Source organism: Sturnira hondurensis, unplaced genomic scaffold (genome assembly GCF_014824575.4).
Source record: "Sturnira hondurensis isolate 20B ecotype Veracruz unplaced genomic scaffold, ASM1482457v3 Scaffold0014384, whole genome shotgun sequence".
Lineage (NCBI taxonomy): Eukaryota > Metazoa > Chordata > Mammalia > Chiroptera > Phyllostomidae > Sturnira > Sturnira hondurensis.
This window is the reverse complement of record NW_028087015.1, coordinates 27524086-27551642: the sequence shown is the minus strand read 5'-3', so window position 1 is coordinate 27551642 and position 27557 is coordinate 27524086. Positions and strand designations below refer to the sequence as shown.

At 43.5% G+C, this 27557-nt stretch overlaps 1 protein-coding gene across 2 annotated transcripts in view; it reads right to left on the bottom strand.

The window, feature by feature from the left end:
- Nucleotides 1–437: 437 nt before the first annotated feature.
- The window catches only part of SRGAP1 (SLIT-ROBO Rho GTPase activating protein 1), a 267456-nt gene continuing 240336 nt past the window's right edge, over nt 438–27557 (bottom strand). For both annotated transcript variants that reach the window (XM_037063067.1, XM_037063068.1), the window contains exons 16-22: nt 24618–24723; nt 21428–21652; nt 18832–18911; nt 11371–11551; nt 10081–10215; nt 9600–9939; nt 438–5547 (exon numbers count right to left, since the gene is read on the bottom strand). In XM_037063067.1, coding sequence (XP_036918962.1) covers nt 5170–5547; nt 9600–9939; nt 10081–10215; nt 11371–11551; nt 18832–18911; nt 21428–21652; nt 24618–24723 — 1445 coding nt within the window. In that variant the 3' untranslated portion in view covers nt 438–5169. The remainder of the gene's footprint in view (nt 5548–9599; nt 9940–10080; nt 10216–11370; nt 11552–18831; nt 18912–21427; nt 21653–24617; nt 24724–27557) is intronic.

Here is a 27557-nt window from a genome sequence, read left to right as displayed (position 1 = left end):
GTTTTGTTAAGTTTGAAGAAAAAAAATACCAGTACGTGGGGGGAATTCTAAACATAGCATATACCTAAGGATGACATTTCAATTTATTCAAATGAAACCAAAGAAGAAGTTTCCTACGCCAAGGCGTCCTCAAGTAGATTTCCGGCTGGCGGGCGTTTAGCAGGACCACCCTCTCAGCCTCCCAAGGGCCCCCCAGTCCCTTTTCCCTCTGACACAGGAGTCTCCCAGCTCTGACTCTGAAAAGCCCTGGCTTCGTTGTCAAGGGCCTGTGGATGAAGCCTCATTTTCAAATTCACAAACAAAAATGAATGTGAGATAACATTTTTAAACACATAGTTTCACATTATTTAATGCAACTTGGTTCTCTAGAGGGTAAATAGTGATTAGAAAAAGAAAGGAGTGAAAACACCACGGAGAATCACACACGAAACCCGAAGCAGACAAAGGCAGCCAGAACTACCTTATTTATTATAAAGATACACTGTGATAACAGACCTGACTGTATACTGAAGCCTGGAATGGTACATGCCAAAATGTACAGTACTATACATAAAAGTGCACTGTCACAACAGAGTAACAAAACTTTTTTTTCCTCCCAGAACTGTAAAAGCACCCCCCTTTATTTTCACCTCGGAGACGAGGGGGTACAACGGTGCGAGGCAGACGAGAGCACAAAGGCGAACACGAGGGCCAGGGCCGCAGCAGCACCTGGGTGGAGAGGGAGGGTTGGGAGGGGAGGACGCAGGCAGTTACTGTGGGGAAGGCCTCGTTACAGCCACAGGAAAACAGAGTGTGATGACGGACAAGGATGCAAGATGGGACAAAACTGAGCGCCCGAGGCACAGGAAGGTGGAGATGGAAAAGCTGGGAGAAAGCGGAGGAAGTTTCAACACTCAAATATTCCAATATGGGGGGGGGGCAGGGGGTGGTGGGAGGGCTGGAAGGGAGGGGCAGAAGAGGGCGGAGGTGGGCGGGGAGACAGTGAAGAGCCAGGCTAAAACTAAAATAGAAAGGCACTTTCACATGTACATACTACAGATGTACATTGACACGATTAGGTAACAGTCACAAGCAGGAAGCTACCAGTACTGCAACTGCTCACGGGACAGGACTACACTGGTTTCATCAGGTGGGCAGGGGCTGCCCTCGGCCCCCAGGCAAGGAGCAGTCTCTCCTGTTACACGACCGCTCGGCTATACTTGAAACGTCTATAGTACCCATCACACGACACACTGGACTTGGATGAATGCTCTAAGGGGGCATTCACAAATGCACGGTTTATACGTTTTCTTTCACTGGACAGTTTCTATGCTAGGCATTGTGGAACCCAGAACAACTCTATAAACATACAAAATTCCCTACATAATTTAAAGATACAGGTAGCCATCTCGATTATACCACATAGACTATTTTATAAGAAAGTATGCTAGGGTAGGTGAGAGTTCCATTTCCAGTTTGTTTTACGGAGCTGAGTGAAGCTGTGCGAAGCGCCCTGCACCGGGCCTGGCCCCCGCTGGTGGCTGGGTGTGCGGTTCGGGGGTGACGGAGCAGGAAGCTTTCTTCACACGCGGGTGGAGCCTTCTCTTGGAAGCTGCTCTGCGGCTCAGGGCCTCTGTGGCGGGTAACGCAGAGCAAGGCTCAGTCTCGCGGGCACGCCCTGCACTCATGGTGGCCCACCACTGGCCAGGAATGAGTGCCATCCCCAATACGAAGTCTTCTCTACCCCTCTGCAGACCCACAGGCTCTTAATTTTGGACATTAGAGGCTGTAATGATCAGATTGGTTTCTCCGGTTTGCAGAGCCCAGAGGCTGTCACTCCTGAATGTTGAGGGGGCTACTACTCCCCCCACTTTCTTCTTCTCCTTCACTAAATTATAAGCCCATTCTTGGAAACGGCAAAAGTGCAAAGACCGAAAGCCAAACTGACACCACCTGACACTTCGTGCTCCATGTCCACTGACCACTGGCCACAGCCCTGGCAGTGAGTTTAGGGGGACGCTGCCATAAATGATTCCACGGGTAGCTCAAGGGGCACTGAAGTCAGATTAGGTTGTATGAAAATGGGCAAAACTGTCAAACGAGTTTTAGAAGGGGCCATTCAACATGTTGAAGTGACTGAGAACACGCATCAGGAAATGTGTACTAATACCTTTTGCTCCAGGCTAAGCCACGCCCTGACCCAAACCAAAAGCCAACTTGGTGAAACTCCTTCAGTGGGCTCAACGGAGGGGACGTGAACATGAACTGTGCCGTGAACTGTGAACACACATTCTTTTGTAAGTGGCATCAGGTAATCTCTGTAGAAGCCGCATTTCCCATCATCAACATGACCCCGTTCCTAAACTGCACACGAGGACTGCCAAGGTCCCGGAAACTGCAGGCACTACCTCCCCATTCCCCGCGCTTCCCCCTCCCCCTGTGCTCCATCTGTGGCCGGAAGGCAGGCGAGTGCCAGGTAAAGTCTCTAAGCTGCTGCAGCTTTTAATGAGCTGAGCAGGTGTGAGTCTGGATGCTTTGTAAAGGGGCCACCTTGTCTTATCCCTGGAATCTGAAGACTTTTATTAAACACTAAGGGCAGGTGAGTCCCTACTGAGTCCTTACTCACCATGAGTCACATCCTTCCCTTGGCGGGGGTGGGGTGGGGGGGGGGGGGGGAAGGCTTCAGGATGACAATCGGGGGTTTAGAGGGAAAAGCTGGAGGCAGGTAAAGCAAGGAAGGGATGGGACAGGTTCCTGGAAGGCACAGCCTCTGAGGCTCTGAGGGTGCAGAGGAGTGAGCCCTATGCGCCCAGGCAGCCAGTCCCAGCTTGGTGGCGGGAAGGCCACCCTCCTTCACCGCAGGTGGGAACGGGGAGAATTGCCAGGGAAAAGTCTGAAGAACTGAGCCTGGAGTAAAGCCTGAAAAGTTCTAGTTAAAGCTTAAAAAGACCCTCCTCTCCCACCTTTTGATACCCTCCATTAACATATTATACTTCCATCAGAGATGGAAAATGGTTTCTAAAAATCCCTTTCATTTTAGTTTCTAAAAGATTTAAAGTTTCCCTCTCCCTCTACTCCCACCTTTGTTCTTTGCTCCCATGTCCCCATACAGTGACAGAAAGTCAGAAGCCACAGTGGAATCAGAAAAACCTGGGAGATTATTCAGGAACATTTAAATTTCCTAGGGAATTTGGGAAGAGTGTTCAGAAGGGTTAGTGCTGTTCGAAGTTTCGCCTTGGCGGTCTCCTTACGCCTAAGGTGCTGAAGGACCACTGACGCTCAAGGGGCATGGTGAGGGGTTGGACAAGATGCTGAGTGGGGCCTCTTTTTCAAGATGGGCAAAAAAGCTGGTTCTGAAAATTAAGAGGTTTAAAAGCTTAGCATTCCTGGAAAATACCATTCCTGGATAGAGGAAAAAATTCATTATCCAATACATGAGTGAAATTAGGCTTTAGGCAAGCAACCAGCAGTGCGACTTTGAAAGGTAACTATCTTATTTAATCTCTGTTTGCAGTAGAGTGATTAGCCTGGCAGACTGAGGTAGATAGCAAAGTCCTGATCTTGACTGTGGTCCAGATCCTCATTCTTTCCTGCGTGAGGCATTCACGAGCGGGCTGATAAGGTCCACACTATGTAATTCTTAGGTGGGCACGCAACTTCCTGGGAGTTTGGAAACCAAACTTAGAAGGAAATCAGTGGTGGTCCAGAGGGGTTAGTTGTGGCCACCCATTTATCTTAAAAAACAGAAAGGTCTCTTCATGAGTAAGTTCGATGACAGACTAGATTAAATGTTCACTGGTTTACTGATGATGGAAGCCGCTGCTGGTGGGAGAGGGGTGATTTGTACCTTAGTAAAAACGACTGCATTCAAAGAAGCCTTTTTAAGATAGAAAAAATAGAGCATAAATATGGGCTAAAGAAAAACTGCCCATGTGCACACGGTGTCGGAGGAAGAGGGCCCCCACAGGTGACCATGTTAGTGATACAGACACTGCACGTGAAAAGAAAAGTGAAGAAAAAAGGGGTCATGGCTCCAAGGTACGAGGTTGGGAGGAAACAACCCTGGAACCATGAGGCGATCCCACGCCAGTACCACGGTCCGTGCTAGGTTGGCTCACAGAGCCGAGGGGAGAGGGAAGGTGGGCGTTCGGTGCAGGATCATCAGGACTCTGCAGCAGGTCCAAAGGAGCCAAGACCACTCGGGCAGTCGCAGAGAAGGCCGCGTGAACCGAGGACCTGTGTGCACCTGCTGTCTCCATTCCCACAGAGGAGAACCCGGGGGCTTAGGGAGCTGGAAATACGGATGAGGCAGTTATAACCACAGATCTCAGAAGGAGTTTGTGGAGTAGTGTAACCAGAAATTCTTTAAAATTGGACTGTTCTAGTCCTTTGTGAATGCACGGGATGGAGTTGGGAATCTTTTGGGACCTGGTTAGGCTCGTAGAAGGAGTCACATCCATAGCTCTGGAGAAGTCTCTCTCTCTCTCTCCTTTCCAAGGTTTAGTTCAAGCAATAAGAGGTTCTACCTTCTGCTAGTCTTTAACCTGGACCCAGGGAAATGAATGATTAGGAAGGAGGCAATCATCCAACCATCCCAGCTGTGAGCTGAAGTGCCCACTGGGAATGGCCATCCCACTGTGACAACTACAAGTCTTTAGCTTGAGCCGAGCCCCCGCCCCCTGCATGGAATCAGAGGTGCTCACCATCAGCTACCACACACAGCCATCATCACCTTTCAGCCACTGCCCCAAGTGCCACAGACCAGCACCGGTTACACTCCAGAGCCTGGGCTCAGATCCTCGTGCCTCCAGACTGAGACATTTCTGACCCACCCAGGCCACCCTGACCCACGCAGGCCACCCTGACCCTGAAGCACTGAGCAATGTGGAGGGTGCAGTGGGGTTGCCTTCATCACAAATGGTGCAGCATTGAATTTTCAAGTAAGTCTAAGTGTGTCTATTGTCTTTAAAATGACGTATGTCCAGTCATTAAAAAAAAAAAGAAACTACAAAATACAAATGCCCGTGTTACCTTAGCTAGTCTCGAACGTTACATTTGAGAACATAGAAAAGCCAGAAGATCTCCAGTTATAAGCATGAAACTAAGGAAAGGTGTGGATCGTTGACATTTGTCACTAATCCATTCTCTTTTTTTTTTATCACCTCCTTGTCTGACCTTGCTCCGTGGTTTTTACATTGTGCAAGACTTGTCTGTTGGGCCCTGGGTAGGAGGTGCAGGTCCTACAGTCGGGTTTGTTTTCGGAAGAACTGCAGGTTTCGGCCTCAGGGCTGGGGGCTTCAGCTGCACGCCCATTCTGGGCGCCACCATAGGTTTGAAAGTGCTCATGGTGTCACTGGAGGAGCTTGTGCTCCGCCGGATCTGAGGCTCTGAGCTCCTGAGGGCCACGCTGTGCAAAGGGCTGAGAGACTCTGTGGAAGTGGCTGGGGTGGGCGCGTTTTTGACTTGCTCTAAGGTGTCCAGAACCACGTCTGGGGCATGCTTCGCTGTGCTCTGCCTCTCCAGCTCTCGAAGTTCGTTCAGAGCAGTGTTCATTGTCTCTTCAATGTCCTGTTGTAAAATCATTAGAAAGAGAGAGAAAACACAGGATAATTAATATCGATGCACAGAAGCCCAGTGTTTCATTTTAAAGCAAACAGGCCAGCAAAAGCATGAATGTGTTAACTTTGCAGTAGGTAGAAAGTGTATAAACACAATGTCATCTCATGTAATTATTTTGACTCTGAATGTTCGGGAGACCAAGATGCAGTGGCTCATGGAGCCATTTATCAAACATTTGCCATTCTAAGGCACCAGGTACCGTCTGGTGGTTTCTACCTTACATGTTGAAGCACTTCCTATGCACTCGGCTAACTCCTAACAGTTCTTCAAAAGTCAGTATAAGCGTTTCCCGCATGGCCGTGACCAGTGGATCTCAATGGAAACGGCGCTGCCCGCAGAGGGCATGTTTGCAATACGCTGTGCGTGTTTAGATGCCATAGCAACGGGGTCACATTGTTAGCCTTTGTCGGGCAGGGGCCAGACACACTAGCTGTCTTGCAAGTGCCCTAGATAGTTTACATGCAGTAAATTGTCCCACAACTTGTCCAACTTTTGAATGTCCTCCAGGGTTATGTGGGTGAAAATCCGTTTACACTAATCTGACCCTAGAACCTCTTTTTTTAATATATAAACATAAAATACATATTTTAAAGATTTTATTTATTTATATTTAGAGAGAAGGGAAGGGAAGGAGAAAGAGAGGGAGAGAAACATTGATTTGTTGCTTCTCAGAAGTCCCCAACTGGGAGCCTGGCCTGAAACCCACGCCATGTTCCCTGACTGGGAATTGAACTGGTGACCTTCCAGTTCTCAGGACAGTACTCAGTCCACTGAGCTGCACCAGCCAGGGAAGCATAAAACATTTTTTGAATGGCACTAAGTTCTCTAGGAGTAAAGTGATCACATAGATTATACTCTGTTTTGATTGGGACTGACCCAGGGTTATCCACCACTTAACAAAAACCACATCACTGACAGAAATACCTTTCACGGAATTTGAGTTAAGATGAACAATACTCTCGCATCAATATGCATTTTAATTTTTTAAAATTTTTTTGTTTAAAGATTTTATTTATTACTTTTTAGAGAGGGGGGAAAGGAGGGAGACAGACAGGGAGAGAAGCATTGATGTGAGTAAAAAACACCAGCTGGTTACCTCTCAATGTGCTCTGACCGGGGACTGAACCTGCAACCCAGGTGTGTGCCCTGACCAGGAATCGAACTGGCAATTCACTTTGCGAGATGACACCCAACCAACTGAGCCATACTGGTCGGGACTGAATGTGCATTTCTAATTGTATTTTTGGCAATTCTATGTGTTGGTGAAAGGATCTCAGTATTTCATTTGTCTTCTAGTGTTGGTAAGCATTAACTGAAATACATTTGTTTAAATATATACTGCCTTCTACTTTTCCTTTATATTATTATATTCAGAGATTTATTATATATTTTTAAATTAGATATTTTATCTATCAATTTATTTCAAATACTAAAGGGGAAATTACAAAATATTTTGTTTCAAAATACAAGTGTGCTCCATCAATAGATAAATGGGTAAGCAAAATGTGGTGTACACAGACAATGGAATATTGTTCGGCTTTACAAAGGAAGAAAATCCTGCCACCTGCCACAGCACAAATGACGCTTGTGGACATTACGTTAGGTGGACAAGCCAGTCAGAAAGGACAGATACTGCCTGCTTCCATTGACACAAGGAAGCCGCAGGCACAGACTAAGCAGAAAGTAGCCTGGTGGTGGCCAGAGGTGGGGGAGAGGGCAGGAGGGGGGTTTGTTCTTCAGCGGGTATACTGTTTCAGGTTTCCAAGGTGAAGAAGTTCTGGAGACCTGTTTCACAAGGTGAGTATTCTGAAGCACACAGTTAAAAATGGTTCAGACAGTGACCTTTATACTACGTGTTTTTAGCACCCCCACACACAAGTGGAGTATGGTGTGAGGCAGGGTGAGTGGAGGACCTCTCCTTTCACTCCCCTGGAGCATAACCCCTTCCGGCCACGCGCGGTGGTATCGGACTTCCGAGCCGGACTCCCTCCCTGGACTGTAAGCACCTCCAGGCAGCGGCTGGCTACTGATTTAACTCTGGGTCCATAAAACCTAGCATAGGACCTGGCATACAGTAAGTGCTCAATAAAGGCTTGCTAAATGAATAAACCAAAACATGATGATCACATATGGATGTTGCAGTTTAAAAAACCGCATCAGGGATTCCGCTGATTTGTTTAACGAAAGAATTTGCATATTTTTTTGTATGAACAACATGATGGCAGGCTTAGCTGTGCCCCTGGGAAATCTGGAGATGAGAGATGGAAAGATAAATAAAGGACACGGCTGGAAGCCATTTCATGAGGATGACATCACTTTTCAACTGATTACTTTCATATGTGACTTCCATTTGACGCTAAGCATATGGATTTGTTTTTATAACAAGTTTTTGCCCCAGAGAGAATGGAGAGAGCCTCGTTTATCTGTTGAGCTTTTGTTTTTATGACTTACGGTGAACGGATTTCCTGGTTTTAGAAGCAAAATGGTTAAACAGACCTCGTCAGGTGTTCCCACCCCAAGCTGCTAGCTGCCTGTCTCTGTAGCCCAAACCCCGCTTCACCTGTTTGTTACAAGCAGCGACGACTTACAGCTTTCTGAAATCGTCAGTCAGCGGCAGGCCAACATCGCTGGCTCTCAGCAGGCCTCGGGGGGCCTGCAGAGACAGCGCTTCAAATAGAGGAAATCAAAATGGTCAAAAGTCTTTTTGATTTTTGTTGAAAAACTGTTATGTGCTTAAAACTGGTTTAATTAAAAAAAAAAACATACATACACATTAAACTCCTTACACAATCTAATTTGCTATCCAAAATTCTTTTTACTTAGAATGCTGAAAATATCTTAGAAATGTGTCATATCAGTAAAGGTTTTCTTGGGTCATATCATACAGGCTTTTTATTAAAAATAATGCATCCTTAATACTTCCCCATATTTGTTCCATTCATTTCTCATTCACTTCCTTTTTTGTTCTACTTCGTTTTAAGCTTCAGTGACAGCTGCAGGCTGCTTTAGATTACTCGAATGGCAAAGTCTGAATCTATTCACCTCCTTTGTCACTGACTACACACACACTTTTTGTTAATCCTCAGTCAAGGATATCTTTATTGATTTGGGAGAGGAAGAAGTGGGGGAGGGCAGGAGGGGGGGAGAGAGAGAGAGACAAAGAAATCGATGTGAGGGAGAAACACTAATTGGCTGCTTCCTGCAAACACCCTGGGGATTGAACATACAACCTAGGTATGTGTCCAGACCGGGGTTTGAACCTACAGCCTACTGCTGTACGGGACGATGCTCCAACCAACTTACCCACCCAGCCAAGGCCACGCAGCTTTTGATGGCTATGCTGCAAAAAGAACTAGAGGGAAAAATGGTAGAACTATGGGAAAATCAATTATCCAATAGTATTATTTGACAGGTACTTTTACTTTTGTCAATGCTAATCATTACGGAAAACTACAAAGCCCTTCCCTGCAGTCCCTGTTGGGAAGCGAAGACACACGCGTGTTCGAGAGTGACGCAGTACCCGGACGTGCTGCTCTTCGGCCAGCCAGCCACTATTTCTCGCATTATTTATCGACTAACCCATCACTTCCCACACTAAATGCTTTCTGTTTCTGGGCTCTCCATTCGGTTCCATCAGTTTGTCTGTTTCACTCTCCTTAGCATGCATTTAGGGTCTGATCGGGGTAGTTCTTCCTCATTATTCTTCTTGCAGAATTTTTCCATCTATGTAGCAATGATACATTTGAATGCCCTGGGTCCTACATTTCTGCCATGACTCTGTTTAAATCAATATAAACCTAATGTACTTGAGCCTCTCTGGGAACAAATGGTTCTTCAAGACATCTTAGTGAGGCCTTAAATGAAAGAATGGGCTAATTTCCTTCCTGTTTTTATTAGCTAGTTCTACACAAAATACATGGCCACAAAAAAGTAAATCCCACACACCCCCTCCTTCACACCCCGTGTACTTAGCAGGCACTGTTCCCCTAAAAGCATCCTACCTGAGCGATGGTCTCTGGGTCCAGTGGCTTGTGGTCACTGAAGCCTGAGTACTGCCCTGATGACGTGGACCTTCTAATAGGAGGGCTGTCAATCTTCTTGAGGGAGTCGTGCCGGCTGATGTTGGTCAGGCTGCCGTGGCCCGGCCGGCGCCTCCTCTCCGGACTGTCATTGTTGAGGCCACGGCTCTGCAGCAGGCCCCGGGGGTGACTGGCCAGGTTTGGGGACCCCAGGTCAATGGAGGAGTTGGAGAGAGCATGTGGCGGGTGGAGGGGACAATGGCCATCACTGGTTCTACCAGGACGCCTTCCTGGAGGGGGTGGCTCTCCTCTTTTTCTTTGTCTGGACACAGCACAGAGAGGAAGAGAGAGAGGAGGAGAGCTTATCACACTGGGTAACACTGCAAAGATGGCGGTGCTGTGGCTCCACACAGCCCATGGGAGGAGTGGGTGCTCAGGAGCCTGAGTATCGGACTCCGCCTACCTGGCTGAATAGCCATCAGGGTGTCGGTCCGTCGGGGAGCTCATGTCCTTGGATGAAGACTTGTCTTCCGTGACTGGCCCACTGCTGGCCTCGCTGTCAGCTTTTTGGCTCAGAGTGTCTGAAAATGTATCATCCCTGAAATAATGAGAAGCAAGAGTGGAGGTCTTTTGTTAGATAAATAGGAGCAAAAAAAGAGATGGCATTTATGTATATAAGTCTCTTATTAACGTAACCTTTTTCTTTTCATTATAAAAATAATATAATTTCATGGCAGAAAAAGTGGAAAATTCAGATAGACAAAAAAGTAAAATAACAGTCACCCATAATACAACATCCGGAGACAACCATGGTTAGAACTTTAGAAAATACCCTTCTATACTTTCAAAAACACCCGGGGCCCAAATCTACAAGGATGTGCACACACAGGCTGGGCAGAAGCAGGTTCACAGTTACGGGTATACCAAATAGAGTTTGTCCTTGAATTGTTATTTATCAATTGCTGCATTATTTTTCATATGAACACTGTAAACCTACATTTGCCCCCCCATGTATGTATAGTATATTATAGATGTTAATGTTTATATACTTCAGATACATATGCCTGATCTGTATATATACACAGCATTTCTTGGATTCTGAGGTATACATTTGAACATTTCTAAAACGAGGCTGAATCATTTGTTCAACTTATATGTTTTATGTGGTATACTTCTCTCTTCCTTTCAAAGCTGCTCTTAAATTGGCGCTGCACGGGGAAACTACTCACTGAATAGGGTTATACTGCACATATCGCTTTGTTACCTGCTTTTTTCACTTACACATTATGACTATCTTCCCATCTCTTTAAATAATTTTGAAATTAGAGCTCTCTTATCAGCAAAATTTAAAAAAAAGAAGAGGAAGCTTGGCGATGATACTTCTAAAACTTTAGGTCAGTATCTTTTCTTTTGGGAATGTGGAATTGAAACAGTAGCCAGACACCACAAGGAAAGCACCACTGTTTCATCACGTCAGCTCTTAAACTTGCTCTCCGCACAGGTTCTAAGAATCGGAAAGCTTCAAAAGGCATCTCTCACTAGTCCCTGCTCCCTAGCTCCTCATGGAGCTGGGGAAATGAAAACCTAAAGTTCTGTGCTCAGGGGCCCACGAGCAAGGCAAAGAATGGTGCCCGGCTCGGTAGTGTTCGCCCAATCCCCCCTGCTCTTTCCTTGCAAGCCCAAGGGCAGTGTAAGAGCAGAGCTGGGGTCCCCTCTTGGGAGTGGGCTGGCCATCCAAGCTGGGACTACTCACATATCCTGCACCACTATGTACTGATGGGGCACGAGCCCATCAATCCCGTTGTGCCTGCCTTCCCACCAGTCCTCGGAGGCACGGTGATACAGCAGCAGGGACGCGCCCTTCTTGAAGGACAGTTCTCTGGCGGATCGCCCAACGTAGTCGAACTTGGCTATGGCTTCTATTGGCTCACATTCTGCAAAGAACACACCAGGAAGCAGTGAGGGCCGGGGTTGCTGGGAAGGTGTGCTGCACTCTCTGCAAGGCCCAGACGAGGCCTTAGAAACAACATGCGGCTGTTTTAATATCCAGACAGAACAAGGGAATAAACAAATCATCAAGAAAGAGGAAATGAGGGTGTTGAAAAAGATATAGAAAAACATTCTTTAGCTGTCAACAGTGTTTCAGGCAAAGAAAAACTGAACATTAGACCTTAATTTCCCCAGCCTCTTACTATAGATACAATGCTGAGCTAATAAAGAATGTTTTAAATTTTGCAGTATGAGATACGAGATCTCTCCATGGGTTCAGATTCCCTCCACAATAGCTCCAGTATTATTTTGACATTGATGGAGTTCCCTTGCAGCGTGTTAATCCCATTTACAGTGGGGAAAATACCACGATCCCAGAACACTAGGAAGGTCTATTTGCTTCTTTAAAAAAAATCAAGTTTACAAAAATGGCCATATTAAAAACCAGTTGAATACATTTAATTTCCTTGTCTACTTTTTTCACACTGTTAAATCTTCAAACTGCCACGAACAGTAAAGACATCTTCAGCAACAGACTCTGGATATGACTTACGAAACAAGCATATCTTACAACTGTCCAGTACTGTAATTAAAAGACCAGAGTCAAAAACCATATTTTCTAGAGATCAACAGATATCTAAGGGAATTATAGTGACTGAAAAAAGCCCATCTCGAAAGGTTACATACTGCATGATTTTATCTGGGTAGCGTAAGGACACAGTACTGAGGTGGAGACTCGATTAATGGTGCCCAGAGGTTGGGGAGGGGGCTGTGAAAGGGCAGCATGGCACCCTCGCAGTGGCCCTGTTCTTCACGTTTACTGCTGTTGCAGTCAAGCAGAGCCATGCCTGTGATACAGCCTTAGAGAACTGAAGGAACAACACACCGACAGGTGCATGGAAACTGGCAGAGTGTGACTATATGGCGAATGGACTGTATCCAAGTCAGTTTCCTGGTTGTGACATGATACTATAGTTGTGCAAGGTATTGTGACCGCTGCAAGAAACCGGGGGAAGGGTACGGGGGTCTCTGTATTATTTTGTACACCCACATGTGAATCTATAGTAATTTCACAATAAAAAGTTCAAAAAAGATATGAATTCTGGGCTAGAATTGGACTTTCAGCTTTGATCTAATTCTGACACAAATATCAAAGGCAGATAAGCAGACGAATTAAATTAAACAACTAGAGGAGGTGCTTTTTGTGATTCGGCTTACTGCAGAAAGCCTTCCTCTGCGGGGCAGTACGACCTTTCTTGCCCTCTCCCACCACCGGCCCCCATCCTCTTCTCTGCTACCAACCACAGGTGAATAAATGTCTCATCAATAATAGACAGAACTAAAAAGGGCCAATGCATGTGGCATATACTTAGAGAAATAGATCTATGCTATAAGCAATACCTCATTTGCTAAAAACTGGGCATGTATTAGTTCCTAAATATGCTAGAATATGTATGTGTATATAACAGATTGAAACCTACCTATCTGTCAAATTCTTTCTCAGGAAGTTGTCTTCTGTTTCCCTTGGTAACCAACCTTTCATTTAAAATGGTTTATTTTTCCCAAAGTTCACTGCAGCATCTTCAATATCTGTTGTATGTATATGGGATAACTGCCCAAGAAGTCCCTGGCTACCCAGCTAAGCTTCCTTCCCACTTGATAAATTCAAACACTCTCCGGGACATGCAAGGTAAAAGCACACACATCAACAAACACATTGAAAAAGCTTAGGATTTGCCTTTTTTGAAGGGCCTGAGTGAATTTCAGCTACACATTTAAAGAAAATACAAAGCGCCCCATCCTTTTGCTAGGAGGTAATTTTTAAGGTGAGTATTTCACACTGCAGTGCAATCCGCATGTAGTGTGCTTCTCAGCAAAGTACGTGTGAAAATCATTTTAAGACAACAGTTTAGTCCTTTAACAAGTGACTGTAACTTTAGATCCTATATTAAGACTCTGGTATTCTCTGCTAAAATTATATTTTCTTTATTAAGAGAATATAAATAGCAGCTTTATGAAATATCTACCAGTCTGCTTCATAGAGGAGGCATATAACTTTATACTCAAAGAGACTGACTTTTTAGTTTGTTTTAAACTTGCAGATGCAGAATAAATCCTGGTTTATCTAAGATAACAGACGCCAAATTTTTTACTGCAGTTCTCTCTGGGGAACACAAACATATCCATGAGAGAATGAAGACATGCCAATTTATTAAAACAAAACAGAACGACTTCATAAGCCCTGGCCAGTTAGCTTGGTTGGTTAGAGCAGGGTTCGATCCCTAGTCATGGCACATAGTAGAACCAACCAATGACTGCATAAATAAGTGGGACAGTGAATCGATGTTTCTCTCTCTCAAATCAATTTCAAAAAGAACTTTATGGTATGTAATTTGTGAATTCCTATGTGAACACCCCCATGTATTAAAAGTTTGTTGAAATAAAGTGAAAAGATACCAGCCCATAAGATAGTGTACAATGCAGATACTTGTCAATGGGAAGTGAAGAGACGCCATTAACGTTCTTTCACGCCATTCATTCATGCACTGTCAGTGTGGGCCATGGGCTAGTTGAGACTATTTAATACGGACGTACATATTTTATCATAATTCTGCAACCGTAACCTCTGTGCTCAGTCTTTCTTTTTTTTTTTTGAGACAATTAGCAACAGGATTATCAGTCTTCGCTTATTTAGTTCAAATGTAGAGAGGTTATGAAAGAATGACCAGACGAATGAGAAAGACATTTTACTGGTAACCCTCCTATATTCTGTGCAATTTCACTATTTTATTTTGACTCTTTCTGCTCCCATGAGAGTCATTTCACAGTCAGGTGTCAATCATAAGCTATTTATACACATCTCCGTCTAGTCACTGCAGAGCAAATCAATCTCAGGGCATGGCAACTCACCACACGCCTTTCACAGAGAGCGTACCACGGCCCGTTGAGGGTGGCCAGAGACTCTGCAGAATGCTGCTGCTACGGATAACAATGACAGTAACAGTGTAATGTGAGAGCTTCATTTTTTTGCATGATTATTACAATTTTGGGTGAAAATAAAATTCAGCAGAGCTGACCTTTTGGCTGCCTGGTGCTATCAAGTCTCACCTTTATTTTACACAAAATGCTAGTACATCACACTCTCTCCTTGGGACCCTCCTGTCCCTGACACTTACCCTCCTATATCTGTTACCCACTGCCCTTGCAGACGATGGCTTTGTTCTGTGACAGCCTCTCTTTTGGAAACAAAAGCTATTCTTTCCAGTGAAACCATGACAGAAAAAAACCCAAAATAAATACCCCCGAGCAATCAAAAAGATAACCAATACTCTAGTTAATTTAGTTACAGGACTTTAGGGGCTGGCTGTGGGGAAGGGTGGCTGTCCTTTGTAAGAATGCTTTTCTTTGGCAACATCAGGTGAACACAATCAAAATGTTAACAAGAACACACAGCCCTCAGCAAAGCTCTTCTTTTGCCGGCAGGAGGTAAGAACAACTGACAGATGGCACGGCGGTGAGACTGATGTTTGGGACCAGAGCCAGGAAGCTTTGTCTTGGCTCCTCCTGCCCCTGGGGAAAGCGAGGAAACACTCACAGGAGTCATCCGTGAAAAAGGAATGAATCATGTAGAGAAACAAAGAAAATGAAGACAGAAGAATAAGTGGTGGATGGGGTAGGACTCAGAGACTTTCAAAAGGAACATCACAGCTCTCACTTTAAAGAATATGTTCTAACCCGAGTTCAGAAAATACCAACTCACCCTACCTTTTTTATTTTAAAATATATTTTATTTATTTATTTTTCTTTCAGAGAGAGAGGAAGAGAAGGAGAAAGAGAGGGAGAGAAACGCTGATGTGAGAGAAAAACATCAATCAGTTGTCACTTGCATGAGCTCTGACCAAGGACTGAAAATGCAACCCAGCCATGTGCCTGGACTGGGAATCGAACCAGTGACCTTTTGCTTTGCAAATGGTGCCCAACCAACTGAGCTGTACCAGTAAGGACAACTTATCCTACTTTTAAAAACACTAAAAAACTTTCCTTTTGTAGCATGAGGTGGACACACTAGACACCTTGATTATTACCCTTGCTGAAATCAATGAAAAACATTGGATTAAAAAAAATCTTTATCACGGCATTAGTAGGCTATCGTAATAGTTAGGAATATTAAAGACCAAACACTGAATGGGAGTGGGAACCCAGTGCAGTAAACAGAACACTAGAAAATGTGAGTCAGTTTGCCTTGAGGGCATTTCCCCTGCTTGGTTGACTTAAGCTTTCATTTTACACAAAAGATTACGTCTAGGGGCCAGCTTAGTGTGGAGAATCTTAGCTCTTTGCCACCACCCCACCCCCGTCATATATCAGTGCCACAGAGAACTGCTGGCCCTTGGTACTTCTCCACAGACTGTAAACACCCCACCCCTGTTCCTGCCCCTGATTTAAGGAAATCATCTCTCAAACCATGGACCAAATCACGTCAGAGAATTACAACTACATTCCAGGCCTTAGGCAGGTTTGCAGATTCATTCATGCTACCTGGGTGGTCTGGAAAACCTCAAGCTAAAAATTCAGTGTGGTCCCAAGCTGATGGTACCCCAGGCAGAAGGAAATGCAAACCCTCTCTGGAGGAATTAACCTTCAATGGAGCCTAAAGGAATTCTACAAAGTTCCAAAAATGTGTAAAAAATTTATAAAATATACTGGAAAATCAGATTCAATGAGCAACAGCCAGGAAGACTGCAGATATTAGAATGATCAGACACATGATCTGAAACAATGGAAAGGATTAATATTACAAGTACAGAACAAGAGACTATAAAACGTGACCAAGCAGCAAATACAAAGTACCCCAAAAGAACAAGTAGGAAAAAAACCCCAAGGAATGAGTTTAAAGCATATTAACCACAGCCGACAAAAGCATCAGAAGATCGTGGGTACAGAGGTACTCAGAGAAAAGTGACAGCTTTATACGCTCATATTAAAAAAGGGTTTGAAAAGTGATGCTAAACATTCAGCTCAAAATGTCAGACAAAGAAAAAAATGATCTCTACAGACAAAAGTATAAAAGTTTATTGGGAGACACGAAGTAACTAGATATATGTTTGTGGACTAGAGGACTGAACATTGTAAAAACATTAGTTCTCTCCATATTAATATATGTATTATCCATGTAACTGTAGTCAAAACCCCAACAAGTGTTTAGGGTTTTTGTTTGTTTTAATAACTTGAAAAACTGAGTCTAAAAATTATGTAAAATTGCAAAAAGGCCAAGAATTGTTCAGAAGGGCAGAGTCAGGGGTGATGACCCACCAAATATTAAGGTCTACTAAAAGGCATAAAAATGAAGACAGTGACACAGGGGTAGATAGATAAGTTGACCAGAGGGGGAAGAACGGAGACCAGAACCAGACTCGCGCCCCAAGCGCCCCAATGTATGACAGGGGTGTGGGGCAGTGGGGACAGGACAACGGACGCTGAGGCAGCTGGGACAACGGGGATCCATGTGGAGAAAAAGAAACTGACTCCACCCCTCCAACTAAATTCCAGGTAGAATGAAGGCCTATGTGTGAAAAACAAAATCTGAAAAGATCTAAAAGAACAAGGAGGAATTCTCTTCATTACTTCAGGGCACAGGAGGATTTCTTAAAGCAGACACAAAGTGGAAAAACCTCTAACTCCTTTAAAATTAGGAATCCTCTCTTTAGCAAAAGGCACAATAAGCACATGAAAGAAAACCTACAGAGCAGAAGATATTTGTAAAACATAAACCCAATGAAAGAGCCCAATTCAGAATCACAATGAACTCTTACAAATGAGGGGGAAAAAATCCAAAAACAAAGCCAAACCAAAGTAAATCAAGAAAAAAACAACACCTCAGTGAAACTAACAGGCAAATGGGTGTTCATGGGCAAAAGACTTGCTACAAATTTCACAAAAGAAATCTAAACACATAAAAATGAGTGTATCTGTATTAACCATATATTTTTTATTTTCTGTATTCTGACATCTGGGGCCTTGTTGACCCTGCAGGGACAGAGTGTCCTTGCAGGACACTCGGAGGTTGGCCAGTTCCAACAGAAAGGAAACAACTCACCCAGAGCGTGCTTTTCAGACACAATCCAACCAGCCCCCAGCCCGCACCCAACCACCTGCCTTGGGGCTCTCACATTCCGGGTCATGACCCACCTGTCCTGATGGCCTCCGGGCCAGGTACCAGACAAGGAGCGACAGTGCCTATGCCCCAGGGCCTTTCAGACCTGCTTATCTGGCCTCTCCTGTCACGAGGAAACCACGACAAAGGCTCTGGCCCAGCTCCCTCTCCGTTCCGTCCCCCGACAGCCCCTGGTGCTGCGCAAGGTGTGCCTCGGTCCTTCCTCTGGGAACTGTCAGAAACAGCACCTTCAATGGCAATCATCTCCTGACCTGTGTTCTTTACTGTACCCCAAATTTCCTATTAGCACAGTATATTTTAAAACATCTTCATCAGTAACCACAGAAACGCAAATTAAATCAAGTGTTGATGAACACGCACAGCGGAAATGCTGATGCACGGCTGGTGGAACTGCACCTCGTTCCAGCCACTCTCAAAAACGGTGTGGCACATCTAGTCAAGTCGAAGAAGACACGCTTACTCCCAGGTGGGCCTACCCCAGAGAAACTACTGTACGGTCGCAGTGGGATGGATACATGTTCGAAATACTCACAGCAGCACTGTTTTTAGTGGCACAAATAGATAACACCCCACATACTCATCAGTGATGGAACAGATAAGTACAGTGAAATATTCTAGAGTAGAAAATTAGATGACCATAACTGTACGCTATGATGTGGATGAACCCCTGGAACATAACACCGAGTGAAAAAAAATAACAGGAAAATATATACAGTATGATGAACCCCTGGAACATAACACCGAGTGAAAAAAAATAACAGGAAAATATATACAGTATGACTGCACTTATAGAAAGCTCAATACAATAGAAAATGAAACAACGAACTGTTTAAACACAGACATACAGTGGTTGTGTGCAGGGGTGGGGAAGGCCATGGGACACGGGGAGTGACGGCTTTTTCCTTAAACTTGGCGGCGGTTCCAGAGTGTTCCCTGTAACGGTATTCTTCATACTCTGCACACACCCTTCGTTCCTACCGAATTCTTCATTTAAGCAATTCTTTAAAAAGATAAAGACTACTGTTATATCAGCATGAGCCCAGGGCGTACCATCTTCACTGGTGTGGGGCTCCGTGCCAGCGTCCTGGTCCACTTCCTCCAGCGTGCCGTGCTCACTGTACGGGCTGTCGCTGTGGGGTGGAAACAGAAATCCATGTGAAGCCAGAGTGGAAAGAATTTCAAAAATGCACAATTGCTACTGCAAGGCAAAACAGGAGACTTGGAATGGCAGGAGAGTTACTGGGCGGCCTAAGAATGGATGGCTGGAGCCTCCAAGGATTATCTGGTCCTACGGGAGGGTGTGTCCTTTCTCTCTGACACAAAGGTCATTTTACAAGTCTGTAAGACAAAGCTAACTTGCAGAAAACTTGTAGTGTTTACAAATAATTCTTACCCATAGAAATGAAAGCGTGTTGTGTTCTAGTGGAATATGCTCATTGCCCTATGGATGTACCGGTTTTTGTAAATTCATTTCAACATTGCTTACTTCATATAAATTGTTGGCTTTGAACAAAATGATTTCTTCTTTGAATTGACTGTATGTTTTCCATCTTTTCTTGACAGATGTTCACTGCATATTTGTGTGAGAGTTATGATTCGATCCTTAGAAAGAGTGCCCTTCACAACTGCCACCCCCTCTCCTCAACGGGTGCGGATAAACAGAACGTGCACTGGGCACAGACACAAACCCGACTTTACTGTAAAGGCCCCTTTACACTGTTGACGTTGGGTAACAAGAGTAAGTACAGTATTGCTGACGTCCTGTTTCAAATGAACAGGACCCATGGAGAGCACTAGGTATGGGAAAGATGTAGTCAAGCACACATTATGGCTGCAAGCCTCTTTATTATGGGGCTTTTACTCTGTAAAAAAGTAGCATCCACAAAAAGTAATAACACTGACCAGACATCCACACACTTACTCATTTACCTCCTCAGAGCCAAGCTTGTTGACTACATAGTTACTTGCTCGAGTAAATATTTTTGCACCGAATTTCACATGTAAAATTGCTGGATATATAATAGAACTGGCATCTGTCATACTTTGTTGTTAACTTGGAAAGCAGTACTTCTAGAAAGAGTCAACTCTCAGTTTTCTTAAGGCATATGACCACGCTGTGGTTCAAGATGTTATTGTGGTTTAAGTAAAAAAAATAAGAGTACCTTTAGTTACTTAAGATCTTTCAGCTACTTATCCTACTTCTACTTAACCCCTGGTAAGGCAAAGGGAAACAGGGAGTTCCCAGGAGGGTGTCGAACGAAGGCTTAGACAAGTCTCCTGCCAGCGGCTCCTGCGTCTGGGCTGTGCAGGGCAGCTTCTGAGACAGGCTGGTTGGTGGCTCTTGAGTGGGAGCGCTCATGCGGGTTTTGGAATCAGACAGACCTGGGCCGTCTCCAGTTACCATCAGGCATTGGCAGGCTCCTTGGTCTCTCTTAACTCACTTGGTAGAGTGACTGTGAGGAGCTAAAAGGTCATAGGCACCGAGTAGCTGGCATGTGGTAGGGGCTCAAGAAGTCATAGCTACTTGTATTGTACATGATTTCCTAGAAGCTGGAACCCATATATCAAACATATACCTTTTAGTGAACATATACCGTTTAGGGTTTTCTATCATTGGTAGTAGTCAACTGCCTACACACTCTCCATTTTTTACCACTTTAACGAAATGTGTCTATACTGCTGTATCAAGAAAAAGTGACTACCAGGGATAAAGGGGACGCGGGGAGTTATGAGAGGGTAAAGGGAGGATAAATGGTGATCAAAGGAGATTGGACTTGGGGTGGTGAACACATAATACAACATACAGATGATGTATTATAGAATCATACACCTGAAACCTATATAATTGTATTAGCCAATGTTGCCCCAATAAATTCAATTAAAAACAAATAAATAAAAAATAAAACATGATAAATTGTTATTCTAACAATGTATTAATGTAATAAATTTGCTCAAAATATCCATTACTACAATTGTTTAGAGGAGTATTAGTACAAATAAAAAATATTTGGTTGATAGAGCCTCTTTAACAATGAGAATTTTGAAACCACTTTATATAGAATTAAAACTATTTCAGAATGGAAATAAAGTCTGTCAATTCAAAGTTATCTTTTCTTGATGTAACAGTAAAAATTAAAATAGCTCTACAGAATATCAAAATCTTCATTCTCTACAAAAGCCATGATAAGGAGGATGTATGTAAAAAGACCATCCCTGAGGAAAAGGGAGGAATGAGTTTCTGTAACAAGAAGCCAGTGCTGTGGTGAGTCTGAGCATTCCCGCCCACCTCAGGTGCTCCTACTGCTGCTGCTTTTTTGTCAATAGGAAGCAACGGCTGTTTACACTCAATTCTTTTTGTGAAAAAGCTGACATCCAGAACCCTGCACAGTGCCCAGGTGTAGGACCCGGGTCCCCTGGTCTCCTGGTCCCTGGTTCCTTCCCCACTCACGTTGGTGGGGAACCTGGCGATAAACCATTGTTCTGCGATGTACTGAAAGTTAGCCCTCAACACAAGGGTTTGAAAAGGAAAGGGAAAATAAAAGGAAGGAAGGAAGGAAAGAAGGAAGGAAAGAAGGAAGGTAGTTAGTTGGTATCTATACTTCCATAATTTTTTCAGGGGGAAGAGGACTAACATTTTTGAACTTACCAGTAGTCGTCTCCAGCCATACATTTCTCATAAACAGGGCCATCCAGTTCTTTGGCATCTGGGAAAATCGTCTCATGGTGGATGATGATGGTTTTGACAATTTCATTCACATGAGCCTGACAAGATACTTGATCCTGTATTTCTGGGACAGGCATCAATGTTGGGCCAAAGCAAATGGCCAGGTTATAAGGGTCCATCATGTTCTCATCACTGTATTGTGAAAGACTTTGGAAGAAAGCAAGGCAGGAGTTACAAAAGAATAAGGGGGGAAAATCAATGTTTCGTAAGATACTCCATGTTCTGAAACAGGGATCTAAACATTTTTTGTTGTTATTAGAATAAAACAATACTCCATCCTATTTTAAGTTGGCTCAGAAAACACTGAAGAAAATAAGACGACTAATAACCCTTTAGCCAGACAGAAACTGAAAGGGAAGTGTAAGTCCTACTTAAGTGGCATTTTTCAAAGCCACAAGGAAACTTGAGATAATCTCTACTACGATGGAAACGGGAATGCACTGCGTTTCACTGGTAAACATTACAGCTGGGCTGGAAGTGCTGCTCACAGAAATCTGGGAAGGACAGTAGCAACTCCATAAAGCATTGTGGAGATCTTTAAAATTGGCCTCCCCCTATTCAAAACCATCTCAGACTTCAGCCTCCTCCTTTCTTTTGAAGAAAGCCTAGAAAAAAACAAAGCACCTATTCTTTGTAACCACCGAGAGCAAGCAAACCACTCCAAAAACTGAAATTTGCTTTTGGGTAGGAATAGCAACATTAAACAAAGAGAAGGGGAAAAGAACCCTCAGTTCTCTCATTCCATTTAAAGCTGGGACACTACAAACTTTTGGGAGATTTCCGGTTGTTTACTAATAATTTCTAAATTCAGCTCAGTGGATATTTGTAAGATATTTTCCACAGCTGACTCAATATAAGCCAGCTCTTTATGCTGAGTGTCTAACACAGGACCAAGGCGCTGTTCCACCTAGAGATGCTATCTTTCAGTGTATAAAATGTCAATCTTGAAACGTAAAATCTCCCTGCACAGATGACAAATGGAAGGAGAAAGAAGACACCGAACTCCCTTTGTGAGACAGTGACAGACACAAAGAAACAGAGAAACCACATGACATGACACTTTACCCTCTTTTGGAAATAAGATAGCCTAGCAACTAAAAAACACAAAAGCATAATTTCCACAGCTAACATATGTCTTTCCCTTCTGCCACTTCTCAAACATACGATCTTTTAAAAAAAAAGTTCACAGTAACAGCCACGCTCATGTTACAGATCATCCTGAGAGTGGATGCAGGGAGGAGCAGTGAGATTCAGAGTAAGAATGGTCTAATTTTCAAAAGACAAACTTAAGCTCCATGGGGAAAGTCACAGTTAATCTTTCTGGGTCTTTCATTCAGTGCTGGCTTAAAAAGTGAAAACTTGACATAAAAAGTTATTTATGTACGTTTTGATTTCACAATTTGAAAAGGGGATGGACTCACATGAACAAGTATAAAGGACACATGGACAATAACTAAGGGTGGGGGTGGAAATGGGAGGGAGGAGGGGAGCATGGGGCGGGGGGCGGGCAGGGTTGGGAATATAAGACAGAAAACTGTACTTGAACAAGAATTAAATAAAAAAATTATTTAAAAAAAAGAAAGAAAAAGAATAAGCAGATTCTCTTTTCAAAATCCCAATCCCAAGCATCCTGCCCTGGGGGCTCCATCTTGTCCCCAATTGATGGCAGGTGCAGGGAGCCAGGGGCACCTTTGGGTGGAAATGCTGGAGCAATTCCAGCTGCCTGACCCTTGCCACACTGGCCATTCTTATGAGATACGTGATGAGTTAGATTCAGGTTTGGAGAACTTCCTTGAGTCACAGCCTGCTTTCCTAGTCTGCTGTGGTTTATTGGTTCATGGTTGGCTTCGTTCAGGTGCATCAGGAGAATGTGGACAGGACGGCATGGACGGAGAGGAACTGCAGGAATGCACGGCACCGCGTACTGGGCAACAGGAGGCACCGGCAGAGGTGAAAATGGCAAACCTTCGGATTTTACAACTGCCTGGGTGACTAGGCTTAATATTTTTTAAAAAGTGTTTTTAAAAAATTTCAGTTACAGTTTACACAGAATACTGTATTAGTTTGAGGCACACGACATAGTGATGAGACTCAGTAGGCCTATTTCAAAGTGAAAGTTTATGGCTTCTATTTAACATAAACATAGTTTACACCCATTCCTCTAGATGCTGCTTATTTCCGGTGGTGACTTCTGTGCAAGTGGGTTCTTCCTGTCATTTGTGGATGTTTCAGTTCCACTCTGGATGGCTCCCTGCCAGCACTTCCCCAGTGCATGCTGCTTGGTTTGTAGGGTCAGCCTGAGTGGGCGTGATTTTGGGAATAGTCAACAGGGTTGTAAAAAATCCCCATGGCTTTGGAACTCAAAGCCTCTAGTGAAATGGGAAGTGAACACATCCTATTTTAGGAAGGAAGAAGCCGTGCCAGGATGAGAAGGCAAGTCCCCAAGCTGCTCCTGGATTTATCTGCAATCGCTGAACTGAGACACTGAAGAGCAGGGAGACTCTTAGACACGACTTGGGGAAGATATTCTTATAACAGAGCCCCTGTATCAGTACTGAAAATCAAACCGCTGAGATTAAAAGCAATTCCTTTGAAAATAAGCAGTGATTTTTAAGACTCTTGTTACATTTTAAAAAGAGGTTTTAGAGGTAACTTTTCCTTAAAAATGTCTCATTATATTGAGTCTGCAGAAATTCTTTTTTGGATCTGTGTATAAGCCTCATCTACAATTCCCCTCCTTCCCTGGCTACAGCATTAAAAATCACAGACATTTTCTGCAGTGAACAAGTAAGTGGCTTACATCATTTTGACAAAAACGTTCATGACATTAGGTTTGGTTGAAAGTTTGAAATACACGTATTTCACTGAAACGTGTTCTTTTTAGTGATATTTGTATAACTTTGCATTTCTGACCAGCGTTCCCACACCTCTCATCTGTCACACAATGACCTTGATATGCTGGGGGGAAAGGTCCCTTCAGTCTGTACTCAATCTTCTGGGGTTGTGCTGATAAGTGAAACCCAGTGTACATTTTGCAGAGTCCAAAACAATGACAGTGTTCAGAGCTGTGCTAGAAGAGTTAAGATGGGCATTTTGGAATTAGGGTACTTACTGATTGAGGAAGGCAAAGAGGTACCTCATGACTATAAGGACCGACCTGGGCAAGGTCAGGAGGAGCTTGCGGATGTGAAGCGCCCTCTCATAGAGATTATCGACTCCTGCAGACAGAAGTGGACATGGTCAGGATGCTTTCACTTGTCCCATTTAAAGCACAACACTACAGGACCAAATTTTACATGTGAACACAAGCAGTCCTGTGACCTTGGGTGAGACGTAACCACAACCAGCAGCGAATAAGTGACCGGTCCGGGTGTAACACCGTTCCTGAAGGCTTCTCCTCTGGCCCACCCTTGTGTCCTCTGATTTCCATGGTCTCGGCCTTGAGCAACTCAGTCTTCTAGATGTAAAAATAATTCTTCACTTGTTGCTATTTCTAGATTTTGCATCTGATACGGTTTCAACTCCTTTTTTGCTCCATGTTAACTAAAGTACCTTTGCGGATGTTCTCCTTCACCCCATTATTCATGAATTTGTCATATATTATTTTTCTATTACTAGGATTCAGACAATTCCTTCCCTGAAACTACCATAGTATTGTATTTATATGATTTTTACCTTGCATTACACCATTTCATCAATTTTTTAAACAAAATATTTTAGGCGTGCCTACTTGGTTCCAAGCACTAAATTAGGCATTAGAAGGACATCAGCAACAGGGTTCCTGCTCTCGCGGGATGTGCACCCTGGTGTTTACAGCTATTTATTCTCTTATCCTGCCTTCCCTGTAGGAGGGTGAGCTCTCTGAAGAGACGGGTATCTGGAACTTTCTAGTATCACTTCACGTCTTTACTAGGAATGCACATTATCCAAAGCAACTCAGTATTAAAGTGTTTACAATCAACAGCAAAAAGGTTACTGTTAATAATCCATTACTGCATGATGGTCTGTATTTTACAGTGTATTTTCAGATTCGTTATCTAATGTGGAAAACGATACTGTGATGCGGGCACGGCACGCACTGCAATCCCCACCTAATGGACTGGGAAAAGGAGAACTGGGAGTGGCTTACCCAAGGTCAGCTGACTAGAGGGGCAGAGCTGGGACTAGAACCTGTTTTATGTTACTTAAGTTTGGTTGTGTTTCTTGGATTTCAAAATATCTCTATGAAGTACAATGCTGAACATACCCAATAAGCACACATTTGAGAAAAATATTTCAAAAACATTTTTAAAGCTTACTATAATTTCACATTACTACATTTATTCTTAACTGCTCTTGGGATATTCATGTATCCTACTTGAAAGACGTTAGCTTCTGACAGTATAGCCAACTGAGTCTCTTTCTACTTCTCAGATTTTTTTAAAACCTTTTCCCATCCACAAATGAAGTTATCATTCCCCAAGGATCTCTACCTGGTTCTCTTTAATGCCAACCTCAGGCAGCCTCAAGGTTAGGGTACCACTCTCATGGGGCCGGTTATCTCGGCTTCATGTTTCTCACGTGGGACATAATAAGCCTTGTTGTTTCTTACCCCTGAATATCTCAATGCCATTTCCTAGTTGAAATCTTTATTACTTCTACCAAACCATCATAATACTCTCCTAACTCAGTTTCCTATTCTAATTCTTCTTAAATCTGTGGTTCTCAACCTTGACTTGGAATCACGTGAAGAAATTTTAAAAATTCCAATGCCCAAGATTCTTTTATGCAGCCCAGGCTGAGAGCCGCTGCCCCCCCCCCCACTTGTGCCAAGCTCAGGTCCCCGGAATCTCAAGTGCCGACCCCACCCACTTGCCACTTATCAAACCACCCAGTTACCTAGGCATTTTATTTTTCTCTCTGCACAGGTGAAAAAGTGAACAGTGTATCAGGAATGTTCTCATTTAACCAGTGATGAGTTCACAAAACAAGAAATAATTTATCAGGATCCTTGGGACAAATCCTTTCATTCCCATCACTGAGTACGCCATGGCTGGAACTACTGCTGTAACTTTTAGACAATGGCATTTCAGAAACTCTAATCAGAATGTAAGTAACACATGACCATCCGGTGAACATTCCTGTAACACTTTGAAATTTTCAACATAAAGCTATAATTAATAATAATGTGCTCTCAATAATATTGAAATAAATACATTTATATCTTGCCTTTTAATCTGTAAAGTATTTCAGAATGAGAAAAGATGTAACACTATAGAATGTAGGTTAGAGGCACATCTGTTGAATTTAAGTACTTTGTTTAATTTACTTTGCACACAATGATCTTGATTTTTTTTCTGAAAAGAGGGAATAGGGGGCTTTAAAGAAAAGTTACTAAACAAGGATGTACATTTACTCAGGCCACAAGAACTTAATAATAAAGTTACCATCATTTCCACCTAGTTCAGCCCCAGGGTCGCATGAGGACCAAAACACATCCCAGAGTCACCTGTGTGTCTCTGAGACAGCATCATGGGCCACTCAGCAAGCCCACGTTGGCAGAGAGCGGCACTGAAATACCCACAGATGCAGTAACGTTCAACTCACTGAGAACTTAATGGGGAGGGCAGGAGGGGGTCACTCTGCATCTATAAATACTATATATTTAGGGGCAGCTAGATTACTGTTTCATATCTGAAATTAAATCGCTAAAAGGTTATTACCTGAAATAATCCATTTTTTAAAAGAAATGACTATCGTTGCTCTTTTCAGTTAAAGATAAAAAGATAATTTAGCACACCTGTATGTATCTAGAAAATCTCTCTCAACAAACAAGCAAAATCTCTCAAAGGTGAAATTATACATACAATGACCCATTCTTAAAGGTATACACTGAAAAAAAGAAGAGAATACATTGAGATTTACTAGCATTTATTCCCTTGGTCATTAAAAATTGTGTGCATAAATAATTTTACATTCATGCCTCAAAACCAAGCAGTCATAAAGTTTATCATATTAATGGAAATAATAAACTATAAAGATGAATTGTCCCATTAATGGTCCCCTGAATGGC